The 15,302-nt window shown below is 44.3% G+C and overlaps 2 protein-coding genes across 2 annotated transcripts; both read left to right on the top strand.

Annotated features, from left to right (window-relative positions):
• Positions 1–483: 483 nt before the first annotated feature.
• mcm7 (minichromosome maintenance complex component 7) lies at positions 484–10,077 on the top strand. Its single transcript, XM_030397177.1, has 15 exons — positions 484–698; positions 2,933–3,012; positions 3,843–4,007; positions 4,183–4,307; positions 4,579–4,759; positions 4,847–4,984; positions 5,078–5,227; positions 5,360–5,474; positions 5,592–5,723; positions 6,087–6,170; positions 6,441–6,652; positions 6,748–7,013; positions 7,140–7,308; positions 8,508–8,617; positions 9,464–10,077. The coding sequence occupies exons 1-15, from the start codon at positions 668–670 to the stop codon at positions 9,687–9,689; spliced, it is 2,184 nt and encodes a 727-aa protein (XP_030253037.1). The 5' UTR covers positions 484–667; the 3' UTR covers positions 9,690–10,077.
• A 2,003-nt stretch (positions 10,078–12,080) lies between these two features.
• On the top strand, positions 12,081–15,021 carry and4 (actinodin4). The gene is made up of 5 exons (XM_030395626.1): positions 12,081–12,149; positions 12,536–12,599; positions 12,691–12,735; positions 12,820–12,971; positions 13,875–15,021. The coding sequence occupies exons 2-5, from the start codon at positions 12,545–12,547 to the stop codon at positions 14,646–14,648; spliced, it is 1,026 nt and encodes a 341-aa protein (XP_030251486.1). The 5' UTR covers positions 12,081–12,149; positions 12,536–12,544; the 3' UTR covers positions 14,649–15,021.
• The last annotated feature ends 281 nt before the right edge of the window (positions 15,022–15,302 follow it).

Raw genomic sequence — 15,302 nt, 5'->3', positions numbered from 1 at the left:
CAACTGAGTGACATCACTGGAGGCAGTCTATCAGATACCTGCAGCCTCCTCTGGACCCACAAAAGGCTTTATACAACTTTTTTCCCCACATAAACAAATTGTACTCTCTACCTGTAAACACACTTTAATATGTAAAAAATGGTGGAATAACCCTTTAAGGACACCTCCTTTGTGAAGTTATCTGTTAGGAAACCACCATGACATCATCACGTGTGATGATAGTAAGAGAACAGAGATTAATTCGGTTTATTTCAGCCATGACTTGGTGTTTACATCCTTCGTGCTGCAGGCTGTGGGCTGTAGAGTGAGTTCACTTTGGGGTCACTATTTTTAGTGAAATCCAATGATCGTCTTTCGCGCCATTCCTCACTCACGGGGCGGAAGTTTGCAGAGTCACGTGACACACATTCGGCCGCAACTTTCGCGCCACCACGAATGCCCGCCCCTCCTCACGGAAAGGAGCGACACGATTGGCTGCTGCAAACGTCAGATTCGCGCCACTTCTTGCACCGAGACCGGAGTGAACTGCGAGCTGCATCTGAATGAATGCTGATCTGCGGCGGCTGTGAAGTGACTAAACCGTGACTTTAGACTGCTTCTACGGTTCGACGGCACTTTTGGGATTTTGGAGTGAAGTTATCTCAACCGAGGGTCAACTTGTGAAGTCATGGCTCGTAAGGATTACGCGGCAGAGAAAGGTAACGTTAAAGGGTCGAGTCTCACAATAACGGCATGGCAGCAACAGGTTGTCCTAAATGACTGAACGTGTATCTCTGTGTTCTATAAAATACCGCCTGCATCTTTCGGTTATTTAATGCATATATTGTGTATGTGTATTATGTATATGAGTTCGCTGGATATAGAGTTAGCTTATATAACGTTTAGCAATCTTAAGTCATTGTGTTTGCGCAGCACCCCAGTTCAGCCTCAAATGTTCACGTTACCTCCTCGTTTTTTCCCTTAGCTTTAACTTAACTTCCCTTTGGACACAACCCTGGTAATAAAGCCTGTTGGTGTTGTCTATTGAATGTACTCTGCTGTAGACTAATTTCCATGTTGAGGTTGTTCAAACTTTTCTGAACGTTAGCGAACTTGTCGGCATTGTCTGCCAGCCTGTGACTATGCAGTGACCCGGATGGATCCGCTTAAACAAAGGAGCAGGCGCCACCGTGCAAGCACATGTCCAACAATAACTCGCACTTAGTGAGCTCATGAAGCAAAACGGAACATACGAATGATGAGATATTACTATAAGATAATTACACAACGTGCTATTTCTTATTCTATAATGTGTAATATATTTCAACGCTCAAAGCATCACAACACTCCGATTTAAAGACTTATCGGTTGGCATTGTTAGAGCGGATTTGGGCAGACATGACAGATAACTATCCCAACGGACGTTTTCTTACTCTTTGTAGTTTGTTTTTTGATGTTAAGTGATTAACTTGAGTTTCAACAATGACAATACAAGTAAATGCCTTCAGATAACACCAGTGAGTTAAACAGATGTGTTCAGCACTTGTCCACAATGTTTAACTATTATTTCAGTCGTGTTTAACTCTGTAATCATTTGCTTACAACAGCTAGCTAGCTGCCTGAACCTAGTTTACGTTAGGTTAGCTAGCTAACTAGTTAACTAGATAAATGACTGCCACTTACAGGCGTTTACGTGCACTTGTGTACGGTGTGAATGAAAAATGCCGGCTTGGAAATGGAGTGGTTTCCTTGTGCCTTGCTTAAGGGCACTTCAAAAGCTTGGTTTATGTGGTGGTGGTGGGGGCAGGGGGTTAACACACGCCTCATATTGATTATGTGCAAATAAACCAGATGAGCGTCCAAGATGGCAATGCACGATTGTAAACGACGGACGTTAGGATTGCTATAGCTTTCAATTTAAATAACGTAACATGACTACGTAACAGATCGTTTTGATATTCATTGAGCCTTTTGCTCAAAACCGAAACTTTACAGCGACCCGAGCCATCTTCCAGCCCGCTGCATCACACCGTTTAGCTACAAGTTTGACTTGGAGTGCATCAACCGTCAGAAACCGCCCGCGCTAATCACCATGTCATCGATCTCTTACCGCTAAGTGATTAAGAGCCGAAGCTAATGTGGATGGAGCTGTCTTCATGTTGTGAAGGCAACTCGGCTAAGCTAACCAAAAGCTAACGTTAGAAGATGGCTGGCCGTGGTTCGAAAACAACAGCCGGGACTATTTCCAAGAGCGGATGGGCCGCGGAGGGATATGCGAGTGACGAGGCACAAAAGCCATGTGCTGCTTTGTTTACAATAACATCCTCGAACAGAGAAATAATAAAGCTCAGCTGCAGTTTTTCTGCCACAGCGTCAAAGTAAGTGGAGTGTTTTAACCGCCGCGTTAGGACTAGTTTCGTTTATTGTAACGTGGAATTAAATATTCTCAGTAGTTCTGGTTCTTTCGAGAAGTGAGCGATATTTTCTCCACAAAAAAAAAAAAATGGACACTGAACTGAGCGCGACTGTTGTTGTATTTACATTCTTACCCCGGAGCGATCTGCTGCGTAATGTCAGTGATTTGCTTCCAGGACTGTGATTATAGCCACACTCGAGCGGAATTTGCTTCGTGTTGTACATCAGTGGCAGTTTGTGCTCCACTGTAGGCAATAGTGACTCATCGAGATTACAGGATGCCATGTTACTCAACAAAGGGGGTCGTCGCAGGACAACAAATTAGCTCCCAGTCTGGAGGCCCACTGCTGGTGACCAACATGTTCAGCTCTTAAACTTACTAACTAGATCTAACATTTTAATCAAATGGAAATTAATAGCAGTAAACAATGATGTTTGTGTGTACAACAACACAATCTCCACCTAGTGTCTGCTGGATGTGGCCTGTGATTTCCTGTTGTTAAATAGTGCTGAAATGTGTTTTTTTTTTTTTTTGCAGACAAATGCAAAAGGTTCCTGCAGGAGTTTTACTCAGAGGATGACAACGGGAAGAAGCTGTTCAAATATGGAGCGCAACTTGTAAGTATAGTTAACAATTAATAAATGGGCTTGGCTTTCTGAGTTGGCTGCTGCGGCCTTGATGAGATGTGTTGTTGACTGAAAGATGATATTGACACAATCCCACAATACTGAATAAATGAGATGGAGGAAAACATGCTGGTGAGGGGTAGATTGATGTTTCAGCCAATTTTTTTCCTTTGAACTGTAATTAGTTAGTTGTTGCTAAACATGATGCCTTCAGATCTAGAAGTTGAACCAATTAGCTGATCTCTTGCATGTTTTAGATGGAATGTGTTTATAGTTTTTGTTGGTTGGAGATTAACATGCTTCAGCTGCTTCACATGGTGGAGAGTGGAGCATGCTAGTATCCAGAAGAACTCCAGGCACAGATTTATGCAGCAAACTAACATTTTGATGCCATGTTCTCTGACAGACTCTGAAGATGCACATGACAACACTATTTTATTTCTCTTTTCTGCAAAATACTTTGGACTGTGTTCCTGTCTTAAGTTTTCCTGACATTTCTCATTATTGCTCTCTAATAAAGGCATCAAATATCTCAAATAGATTGAAAAAATAACATTAAAATTGCTCGTTCAACCAACTGGTAGATGCTTTTCACATTTTCTTAAATCTGGCACAGCTACACTAAGTGCTACCTCTGTTCTTTATTATAATTACATGAATAAAAGACGAAATCACTGTTTATGTCCAGTTTTACCACATTATGAACATATCTGTGGATACATTGTCATAGGTCTAAAGTTTGAAAGTGTGGAGGTGTCATTGTCGTGCAGACAAGGTCGTGTGATGAAATGAGTCGTCTAATTACTCGTCTGTGTGTGCAGGTGGCGCTGGCCCACAGGGAGCAGGTGTCTGTCTTTGTGGAACTGGACGATGTGGCTGAAGAAGACCCCGAGCTGGTCGAGAGCATCTGTGAGAATGCAAAACGCTACACCGGCCTGTTTGCTGACGCCGTCCACGAGCTGCTGCCAGAGTACAAAGAAAAAGATGTACGTATATTTGCGCATAGTTTTTAATAGAATACCTGCTGTCTGGGATGGAGACTATAATAACTTCTTAATGCAGGATCACACTACAGCTTCTGGTTCAGCTCCACCACTAATGCATCCATTACATGTCTGTTTTATTAAAATGGAAATGCACAAATACTCCTGTTCTATCCAGGTTGTGGCAAAGGATTCCTTGGATGTGTACATTGAGCACAGGCTGATGATGGAACAGAGGGGCCGCGACCCTGCAGACACTCGAGACGCCCGTAACCAATATCCACCTGAACTCATGAGGAGATTGTAAGTTGAAACGGATTCAGACTTCATTTTTTATTGGCATATTTTCATTACATGACAACACCAGATGGGGAACTAGGGTTTGCGACAAATTACTATTTTCAATATCAGTTAATTTACAGATTTTTTCCCCTGAGATTGACCAGTTAATCATCGCAGTTCGATGGTGTATTTACTTTTTTCTAGCAGTCTTTAATGGAATGTTTTTATACATATTTCATGGGTGTTAATGTTTGAGTACCTTTCTCACTACACTTGTATCTTCCATCCACAGTGAGCTTTATTTCAAACCACCCACCACCAATAAACCCAAAGTGGTCCGTGATGTACGAGCTGACAGCATCGGTAATCTGGTGACGGTTCGAGGAATAGTGACGCGCGCCACTGAGGTCAAACCGATGATGGCTGTCGCTACATACACATGTGACCAGTGTGGCGCCGAGACCTATCAACCAGTAAGATTAGTTCTGGTCCTGTCAATCGTTCATATCAACAATATATACATTTAGAGGAGTCCGTCATTAAGTCTTTTCTTCCCTCAGATCCAGTCTCCTTCCTTCATGCCGCTCATCATGTGTCCCAGCCAGGAGTGTATCACTAACAAATCAGGAGGTCGACTCTACCTGCAGACCAGAGGCTCCAAATTTGTCAAGTTCCAGGAGCTGCGTATTCAGGAACATGTAAGCAAGTTCAGCCAATAAACTACTCACTCACTCGCTGCTGCTGAAATGACTGTCACGATTTTCTGATTAATTTCTTCTGTTGTCCCACAGAGCGACCAGGTGCCCGTCGGTAATATTCCAAGGAGCATGTCTGTGTACGCCCGAGGTGAAAACACACGTCTCGCCCAGCCAGGAGACCACGTGGCCATCACCGGCGTCTTCCTCCCTCTTCTGCGCACGGGCTTCAAACAGGCTGTTCAGGTGTGACGCTTTGGACCTGAATTTAGACTATTGTCTAGAAATTCTCATCTATGACAGGAATTTTATTCAGTCTCGGTCTTCAGTTTTTTGCTCCTAAAACACGTCTGTTATGTCCCGGTTGGGTATTTTCAGGGTCTTCTGTCAGAAACCTACATGGAGGCCCACTGCATCACACTCATGAACAAGACGGAGGACGACGAGCTCGGCAACGAGGAGCTGACTGAGGAGGAGCTGCGCGGCATCACAGGTTGGCGTCTAGACTTCAATAACTGCAACTAAATTATTCAGTATGAATGCTCAAACCTGACCACGCTGGATTTCCTACTCTTATAGCAACTGAAGTGATTTGTATTATCTGTTACAGATGAAGGATTTTATGAGAAACTAGCTGGCTCAATCGCACCAGAGATCTACGGACATGAAGACGTAAAGAAGGCTCTGCTCCTGCTGCTGGTTGGAGGAGTCGAACAGGCGCCCAAAGGCATGAAAATCAGAGGTGAGCGTTGCTAAATGTGATACTGTCCATTAGAGATTGTGTTCACATCTGAGGACAATAAAACGTAAGCATCAAATAATAACCCCCTGATGCTGATGATTACATTCCTTAAAATGTACTTTGTTTTCCAGTAGTTCCCTCTTTTGAATTCTTTCTCCACTCTAACATATTATGACAGAATCTTCCCCCAGCAGATATCTTACATTTTTAACATCTTAAAAACATATTATACGGTTTGGATGATCATATTACCAATTTCTTCTAACTGTATGTGTGGCGCATTTCTCAAAAGTAAAGCGTTTGCTTTCATGAAATCCTGTAAAAACTGCAAAACTCTTCCCTTTTTGGCTCTTCTCCCTCAAGGCAACATAAACATCTGCCTGATGGGAGACCCAGGAGTTGCCAAGTCCCAGCTGCTGTCCTACATTGACCGTCTGGCTCCTCGAAGTGAGTACAGTCCTGTTTTGTTCCAGTAAAAGTCCAGTGTCTGGTTTAATATTTAATACAGTAAGGTATTCTCTTTCCATCAGAGCTGACATTGTTAAATATTAACTTTTAATGTGCTTTCCTGACCAGAGTGTAGAGGTTGTGTTTTGTACGCTGGAATAATTGGATAACAACAAAATAAGCAACTGTAGTTTGCAATTTGATTTACAGCCTTGTGCCAGCATTTACTTTTAAAAAAGTGACGTTTCTCCTGGTTTTGCTCGTCTTCAGGCCAGTACACAACAGGTCGTGGTTCGTCTGGTGTCGGTCTGACTGCAGCGGTGATGCGTGACCCAGTGACCGGAGAAATGACCCTGGAGGGTGGAGCCTTGGTGCTCGCTGATCAGGGCATCTGCTGTATTGACGAGTTTGACAAGATGGCAGACGCTGACCGCACAGCCATCCACGAGGTGATGGAACAGCAGACCATCTCCATCGCTAAGGTAAACAGACCCCCACCTGTTAATCACCTCCGCAGACGGCTAAGTTAGGTTAATAAGTTGCCACATCTCCGCTAACTTTTCTCGCTCCTCTGCAGGCCGGAATCATGACCTCCCTCAACGCCCGTTGCTCTATTCTAGCAGCAGCCAACCCTGCCTATGGCCGCTACAATCCCCGGAAGAGCATTGAGCAGAACATCCAGCTGCCCGCTGCTTTGCTCTCTCGTTTCGACCTCCTCTGGCTGATCCAGGACAAGCCGGACGCCGACGCTGATCTGCGTCTGGCCCAACACATCACCTACGTCCACCAGCACTGCCGCCAGCCGCCCATGCACTTCACCCCCATCGATATGAGACTGATGAGGTGATCTTTTAACTCACTGAAAAAGATGGTTGTCCTTCATATTTCACATCGGACTCTGACTACACTGACTACATGTTCAGTTGTTCAGTGATAAGGTCTTAACAACGATCTTAAATGTCCCCTCAGGCGTTACATTGCTTTGTGTAAGAAGCGGCAGCCCATGGTACCAGAGGCACTGGCTGATTACATCACTGCTGCATACGTAGAGATGAGGAAAGAGGCCCGAGTCAGCAAAGACACCACCTTCACCTCCGCCCGTACCCTCCTCTCCATCCTCCGTCTGTCCACTGCCCTGGTGAGAACACCTCGAGTCTTTGCTGGTACCCTAAAATATGCCTAAATATTGTATTTGATACATAAGGATCTTCCTTTTATGTCTTCATCAATAGTCCACTGTGTGATAAAGTGCTTACAGTGCAGGTAGTGACGATAACATGGCCTACTGCAGTGTGAGCACTTCTTTCCCACGCTGGACAAAAGATCTCCGGTCTACAACACAGACTGATAAATATGTGAGTGATGTTTTTTGTTCTTGGCTGTGTTTTCTGTCCTCTCTGTTGGCCTGTGGCTGTCAAAAGTGCTGTTTGTGCAGGTAGCAGTCATCTACCTACTGCAAAACCAGCACTTCAGGCAGACAGGAAGGCAACGTGCTGCACGCAGACGTCCACAAGGGGGCAAAGTGCAACAATCTGTGCATGAAAGAAACTGCTGGAGTTGCAATCCTGAGGAGTAAATATTTTCTGCTCCACACCTGCACATCAACTGAATTCTGCATCAATTCCGGCCCAGTCCACAGATGCACGGGTGTTTTTTAAAAGTGGAGACTTTTGGCGCAATTGGTTTATAATTATACGCCTGAAAACGCCTGTTCGCAAGAGTAACAGTGTGGCTCTTTTCTGTTGTATTAACATCCGTTTGTGTCTTTCCAAATACAAACCATACAACATATTCTGAATATTTTCACCCCTGAGGAAGTTTTCTAAAAGCTCTGTTTTTCAGTGACTGTAACACTGTTCACATGTACAAAAGGCCGAAGTGCACATGCAGCACCTGTGTACGTGTGGACATGGCCTCAGATGCGTCAGGTGTTTCGCCTGTATAACCGTGCGAGTGAGCCGCCGTCTGATCCTGGCCAGCTTTGCGGGGTGGGCAGTCAGCCTGTGTGCGTAAGGAGCAGCTGTGCAAACCCATGCAAAGCTGACCATGGCCAGAATCCTCATCAGTAAGTTCTGCAAAAGGATCATCAAAAATATCCTGGTTCTTTTTTCTTTTTTTTTATGATTTCAACCTGTAGAGAGACTAGCTGGTGTTGAGAGGCGGAGACTTGGGCAATTGCCGGCCATCCCAGAGGGCATTGCACTTGTCTCGGTCTGACAGTGCCGGCACAGCGCAGCCTTCGTAATCCAGATGCAACTTAAGTTCCTCTTCGATACATATTTAGTCCAATTCATCTCAAATCACAATCTCCACCCTCCTACTGTTGCCTTTCTTTAGGCTCGCCTCCGCATGATGGAGAGCGTGGAGAAGGAAGACGTCAACGAGGCGATGAGACTGATGGAGATGTCCAAGGATTCACTACAAGCCGACAAATCCAGCGCCACAAGGTTGGTGTTAACACTGGAGCCTCAGACTTGTTTAATGATATTCGTTCCGCTCCTGCTGCACGTAACTTAAGTGACCGGATGTCGTCCGACCCAGAATCCACTTTATGAGTTTCTCATATACCTGTAAGAGAAGCTGCATATCCTGCAGGAGGCTGTAAAAACGTCTCTGGGTTTTTATGGAGCTCTGTTCACACGGCAGAGTGTTCACTGCGGCGGGCGTCAAGACACACCACTGAGCTCATACATTAATCTCTACCAGCCAGTGCTTTAAAAATCCAGGAGGCTTTTGTTAAAAGTGGGAGAGAGAAAAGTCTTGTTTGTGCTTCCAAAACGGCATCAGATTAACAAAATAGATTATTCTAACACAGTAGTTTTGTGGTTTTAAACATGAGTATTAGTTTGTATTCATTTCAAGAGTACATCCACTAATTATATACCTTCAAGTGTGTGAATAAAAGAAGTATAAAGCCTTTTGAGGCTCAGATGGCTGTTAAATTGATGAATGGTCCCCAGTGATGTCACTCAGTGACTGTTGTATTGTGGGTAATTTAGGGAACACGTTTTAAAAATGAACAATTATCTGGGAAGTAAAAAAAAAAAAGGCTCTCTGGTTCTGCTACATTAGTTTTGATCACTGTCAAAGTGTTGAAAGGGTAAAATGTCAGAATGTGTCTTTCAAAACTGGCGCCTACATTACCCACAATGCAACTTAACTGAGTGGGCATACAGACCTTTCTTCAGTCTCCAGTATAACATGAACTCAACCTTCAACTGTGACTCAAAGCAACAAAATTCAGTGTTCTTCCAAGATCTAAAAAGTCTAAACTCTAAATTCTTTGCGTTCAGGACTCAGCGCCCGGCCGACGTCATCTTCTCTCTGGTGCGCGAGCTCTCCACGGAGGGCGTAGCCGGCCGCGGTGGAGCCGGCGGGGTGGTCCGCATGGCTGAAGCGGAGCAGCGCTGCGTATCGCGTGGCTTCACCCCCGCCCAGTTCCAGGAGGCCTTGGAGGAGTACGAGGAGCTGAACGTGTGGCAGATCAACCAGGCTCGCAGCCGCATCACCTTCGTCTGAGCGACCCTGAACGCATCATCACGCACGCTGCGTCTCCTATATTGAGGGCTTTCTACAGACTTCTATTGGGCCTCTTCATTTTTTCCCTCCTCCAGCATCTTGTAACACAAGTCGAGCAGATTTGGTGACATTTTTTAAGCATGACCATGCTTTAATTCCTGCTCCTGGAGACCCCATAGATTTTTTTTATATGTTAAGAAGTAAAGTCACTTGTAAATATGTATGTCAGAACTTGAGGTTGAGTAGTTTATCTGCAGTTTAGCGCTTAAAGCTTCCAAAGTATTTCTGTACATTTTATATCCGCTGTCATGCAAATCGAGCAAGATAAATTAACGTGGAGCCTTGTATTGTGACGGATAGTTATAATAAATTGTTGGTTCAATGCAAACGCTGTACGTGGTTCATTCTGACTCTCACACGAAACGACATGAAGAAGGTTGAAGTGTGCCACGACCCCCTCCACCCCCGAACACCTGGTTTGTTACAGGAGCAGCTTTGTTGACATAATTGCTGCTTTCAGAAACACGTCTCGCTTGTAAAAACCTGCTAACATACGCGGCTGCAACTAACGATTACCTTCATCATCGTTTGGTCTATAAAATGTGTAACGTTTCCTAAAAGCCCGGGGCTGTGTCCTCCTCATAATTTTTGTTTGTTTATGGCTGTGATGTTTATTTTTCATTATTAATCCAGAGCGGTGTTTACCGGCCATTTTCCTTAAAGGATCCTTTTCCATCATTAAGTTAACGACCTCCAACTGAGTCACATTTTATGGGTGTTTCAGTGGAGATGTGCATGAATTTTGAGCAGATTACTGTGAATATGGCATCAGATGAGTCTCACTGTGGTTGTCATCTAATTTTTAGACAATTCTCTGTTCTTGTATTTTGCATTTTAAGCTCTTACAAGTCATTCAAACTAGAAAGAATTACATTTTCATCATTTTGTTTTTTTTCTCCTTGACACTTCGCACATTGTTGTCTTAGCTCTTTGTTTTATGATACGCGACGAGGCTGTTCAGCAGAGAGTGAATATAGCTTTTGTTCAGGTCTTCATTCCTTGTTTGAACATTTTCTGTATCGTAAAAATTTGATCTGAACTTTAAAAATCAACAACTTTTGGTTGGGAACCAGTGATGGATACGTCGCTTATCATCGGATAAATCTTCTAATCTCAAATGTCCGACAACAGTCAGTTAATATGCCTGAATGTGGTAGTGTTTATCTTTTGTGCTTGATAAAACAGGTGATTAATATAAGGATTTGAAATGTAATAAACTAGATTGGCACTCACCAGATCTAGGATCAAATTGTACCCAAGTTAACAAAAATGTTGTAAAACATCCTGTCTTGTAATGTTGGAGTAAGTGAGGAAAAAATCTTGCATCAGCATCCGAAGTTAAGCGGGTCTATTCTGGGCTGAGACTCGTCCTCCATCAAAGTTTTGTGGAAATCCGCTGTGTAGTTTTTGTGTAAATCTTGTAACAAACCAACGAAGCAGCTGACGGGGTGAAAACAAAACCTCCTTGATGAAGGTATACAATCAACAGAGCAACCAGAAATGTTTTACTGTAAATCTCCCCTCAGATGTGATGTGGCAGCTCCTCCTGGACTCAGACTGAGTTAATTAAAGATGCTCTGTGGACAAACTTAGATGTAGACATAACTGTTATGTCTGCACAGAGCAGCATGTGACGTCAGAACATCAAACAATCATAACAGAGGAAAGTCCAAGAAACTCTTTAAATAATTACAATGAATTTATCATGTTAGACCTTTAAACAAAGACACTCCTATTGTTGATCTTCTGATCTTCATGTTTTACTATAATTGTGTTTATTTATATCAAGTGCAGCCACATCAATACTACCTACAGCTCAGCAGTATGGCCTCTTTGAGATATTTCTTGATTATATTGATTTTTAATAATCATCAGTAACTCCCTCAGACGTGTCAGTGAACCTCGACACCAGACTAAAGCCTCCGTGTTGCTCAGACTGTTTAGAAAAGCAGGTGTTCTCCGGGTAAAAACAACCTCTCAGAGCTGACGGCCTTCTACAAATCTCCCCCAACTCGTCATAAAAGTACATTTAAGGCCGCGTGGGTCGTCATCTCTCAGTTTTTTTGGCTGAGATATTGTGTTAGTCGGCAGCATTTTCCCCCCACGGTTGCAGTCGTCCCAGCAGGTGATGCTGCTCCTTCCAGACTTAATGGGAACTTTCCATTTGAAGTCTGAGCTCTTTATGGCTCCGCTGCTAAAAGCGCGGGGCCTTTTCATTCTTAATTGGCGCCAAAGGCCCCATATTAAACGGTATTAAAGGAGGGGTGGAGACGACAGTTTGGTCTCAGTGTCGGAGGACTCTCATTGGACGGGAGGAAATGTGTCGGGGGGTCTGACGGGGGGATCTGTATTTAACCCACTGAGACATGTTCGTGCAGTGAAGACAGCCTCCTGAGCCAGGTGAGTAAAACATGATGACATTAGAAATTATTTAAAACTGCTTTTGTTAAGTTTACTGGTAAACCTTCATGGCCTGTAGCTGCTTTGTGACATATTGAGAAGTAAGACATGTTAACTCGGTTTATCAAGGTGATTTCTTCCTTGTGATGCTGTGAAACATTTAACTTTATGATTATTTTCTATAATAAATTGAAACTGTGTGGTGAGAGGCCTCCATGTGAGTGAGAACTAAAATTACCTTCTCACTTTAAAATGTGTTTTTCTTTGTCGAAATCTGCTTTATGAAGATTATGAGTTATATTTCTTGCTTTAATAATCAAACATCAGTGATTCTATGAGTAAAAAACTCTGTTATTGCCATGAAACATTTCCTCTCTTGGTTGCAGGGGTTCAAGATGGTTTCCTCACTGTGGATGGCAGGGGCTCTCTGCTGTCTGATGTTGCTCCCGGGTCAGCGCTGACTCTTTCCTGTTCGATTGTTTCAACATTAACGTGTCAGAAACATAATAATCAACATGGTTCGTCTCCTCTTCTCTTCCAGGTCTGCTGGAGGCCAAATCTTTGTTGAGCACCATCCAGCAGGAAGGTAGCTGCACGTCTGAGAGAGTGAGTAACTGGTGAGAAGAAGTTTATCTGTTGACCGACTGAGCTTTATCTCCTCTCCTGACAGAGATGGTGCCCGTCAGTATCGACCCGGCAAAAGCAAACGGCTTCCTGACTCACTCCAGACCGAAGCGTAACGTGGACCCCAGGTGGTACAGAGGAAACCCAGACTTCCAGGCGTACTACCGCTACTACAGCAGCATCGGACACACTGAGGGGGTGAGACACGGTGTCGCAAATCTGGCTGCTGTGAAGATATGATACTCTGATATATCAGCACCACATACTCTTGTTCCAGGAGACTTTAAATGCCTCAACAATTTATTCTAAAACTGTATATTACATCGTGTTAATGTGTTTCTAACAGACACTGAACAGACTAATTTTACATGTTTTAAGTCAAATTTTGAGGACGGTAGAGCTGAAAGATACTACTTTGATTTTTTGATTTCTTATTAAATACTTCTCATAGTACTGGTCTCCTGCTTCCAATGTGCAGAGAGGAGGGAACCAAGTCTAGAGAGGTCAAATTCCAGAAACACTTTATCAACTTTATTGTAAGATAAACGTCGTGTGGCCTTCATCAGGGACAATTTAAAAATTAAGGTAAAACGTATAAAAGACAGCTGATCATATAGATCCACACACATATCAGTCTTGCCATAGTAATACAGATTTTCTATACCTCAAGTGCTGCTGGAGTTTTGACCTCTTTACATGGTTACATCTCCCGGAGGTTTAAAGGAGATTCTGTGGAGTGAGGATAAAGTGAAATCGTTCAGGCTGAAACTGAAAATCCGACCCGAGTCCTTTACAAAAAAGTCCACTGTCCAGCAGCGTTAAACTACTTCAACAAATAGTCCACAGGCTTGTATAGACAACTGAGAGAGACGGGAAGGTCTCACTTGTCTCGTCATGTTACAATCAGATCACACATGGCCAATAAAAGAAGTGTAACAAAGGGTTACAAAGAGCACCTTTAAACCCCGAATCAGACCTTCAGATTTCAAGTCATACATTAAAATGAATCTGTAAACTATCAAATGCATATTCCAGTTTATTTACACACATTAAATGCTTCTTCTCTTTTATTTCCCTGTGTTTTGTCTTCCTCCCTCTCAGCTCTACGAGATCGACAAGCTGCGGATGCTCTACCAGCAGATGAGGTACCTGGAGCACACCTACGGCCCCAACGCTTCCTACTTCCAGAGCAAACTGGGCGTGCCAATGCTCATGTGTGACCCAGCCACGGACAAGAAGTGCAAAGTCGCTCCTCCTCCACCTCCAATGAAAGGGGTTCCAAAGCCCACAGAGCCTCCTGCTCCTCCTCCTCCATCCATCTCCCAGGCTGACGTCCTCTTCCTGTGCAACAGGAAGGATCCTCTCTGCAAGCCCCACATCGTCTACATGCCCACAGGCGCCGTGCCCGTCCTCTGTGACCCCCGCTACCACCCACACTGCACCCCCCAGAAAGCCACTCCAGAACCAGCACCTCCTCCTCCTCCTCCCCCTCCACCCAAAAAGTCCGCCCCACCTCCACCAATGCTCGTCAAGAAGTCTCCCCCAGCTCCCATCCGCCTCTTCAAGGGCATGGAGTACGACTGCGACCCCTACTGGGACCCTGACTGCCTCATCGACCACCCACCCCGGCCCGTGAAGGGGAAGATCCTGCTCCCTCCGCCGCCGCCAGCCCTTCCTGTGGAGGAGGAAAAGAAAGAGGAGCCGGTGGAGGAGCCAGCTCCCCCCGCTCCCATCGAGAAGAAAGTACCACACTACCCTTACCCTTACTACTACGCAATGCCCTACGACCCCAGGGACGACCTGTACGACCCGTCCCGCTTCCAGTACCCGCAGCCTGCTGCGTCAGCTGACGAGCCTGCAGAGGACAGTCAGTAAAACAACCTGAAGGTGTTTCCAACTTTAAACCAAACAGACTTTGATTGAAAACATCAATTTCACATCTTGAGGGATTTTAAAGGACACCTATTATGCTTTTTCGTGTAGTGTTTGATTTAGGTTGTTGTTCATGTAAAATATCTTGAGAGTTAAAAGTCAAAACCAGCAGGAGCTCCTCTTTCCCACAGAAAACACTACACCCGAAACGCCTCGTCAGATGTCCTAGTTTGGCGTGTGAGAATTGTTGCAGATTTTGTCTGAAGTGTTGTTTGTACCATAAATGTTGAAACAGTAGAAAAGCAGTTGTAAGTCAACACAAGCATGTAATGAAAATGATTTTTGAGAAATGAGATAATAAAGTGTCACAAAACGATTTGGCATCAGTGAACGGACTGTTTGGAAAGCGTTGGAAGAGTTGCAAGGAGACACAAAGGAAATAAAAATGTTGACCCCCCCCCCCTCAGCGCCACATGGCAGGTAGCAGCAGACTAGTTAAGCCGACCTGCAGGCTGGGGGTCATTATGTCTGGTTCCGCTGTACATTTAATACCCATAAAAACGCTGACTCCTGTAAGACCCCCCTCCCCTTTTCCTGCCTGTCTGTCTAAACCTCGAACAGCAGGAACGCGGCTTCAAAAGACGAGCTAACTGCAAA

Source organism: Sparus aurata, chromosome 18 (assembly GCF_900880675.1).
Source record: "Sparus aurata chromosome 18, fSpaAur1.1, whole genome shotgun sequence".
In the NCBI taxonomy this organism is placed as follows: Eukaryota; Metazoa; Chordata; class Actinopteri; order Spariformes; family Sparidae; genus Sparus; species Sparus aurata.
This window is presented reverse-complemented; position numbering and strand designations above follow the sequence as displayed.

Coding starts and splice junctions, on each gene's coding strand:
- mcm7 (XM_030397177.1), top strand. CDS start 668: ATGGCTCGTAAGGATTACGCGGCAGAGAAAG. Junction 5,724..6,086: donor CAAAGGCATGAAAATCAGAG/GTGAGCGTTGCT, acceptor TTCTCCCTCAAG/GCAACATAAACATCTGCCTG. Junction 7,309..8,507: donor TCCGTCTGTCCACTGCCCTG/GTGAGAACACCT, acceptor GCCTTTCTTTAG/GCTCGCCTCCGCATGATGGA.
- and4 (XM_030395626.1), top strand. CDS start 12,545: ATGGTTTCCTCACTGTGGATGGCAGGGGCTCTCTGCTGTCTGATGTTG. Junction 12,736..12,819: donor GAGCACCATCCAGCAGGAAG/GTAGCTGCACGT, acceptor CTCTCCTGACAG/AGATGGTGCCCGTCAGTATC. Junction 12,972..13,874: donor GCATCGGACACACTGAGGGG/GTGAGACACGGT, acceptor CCTCCCTCTCAG/CTCTACGAGATCGACAAGCT.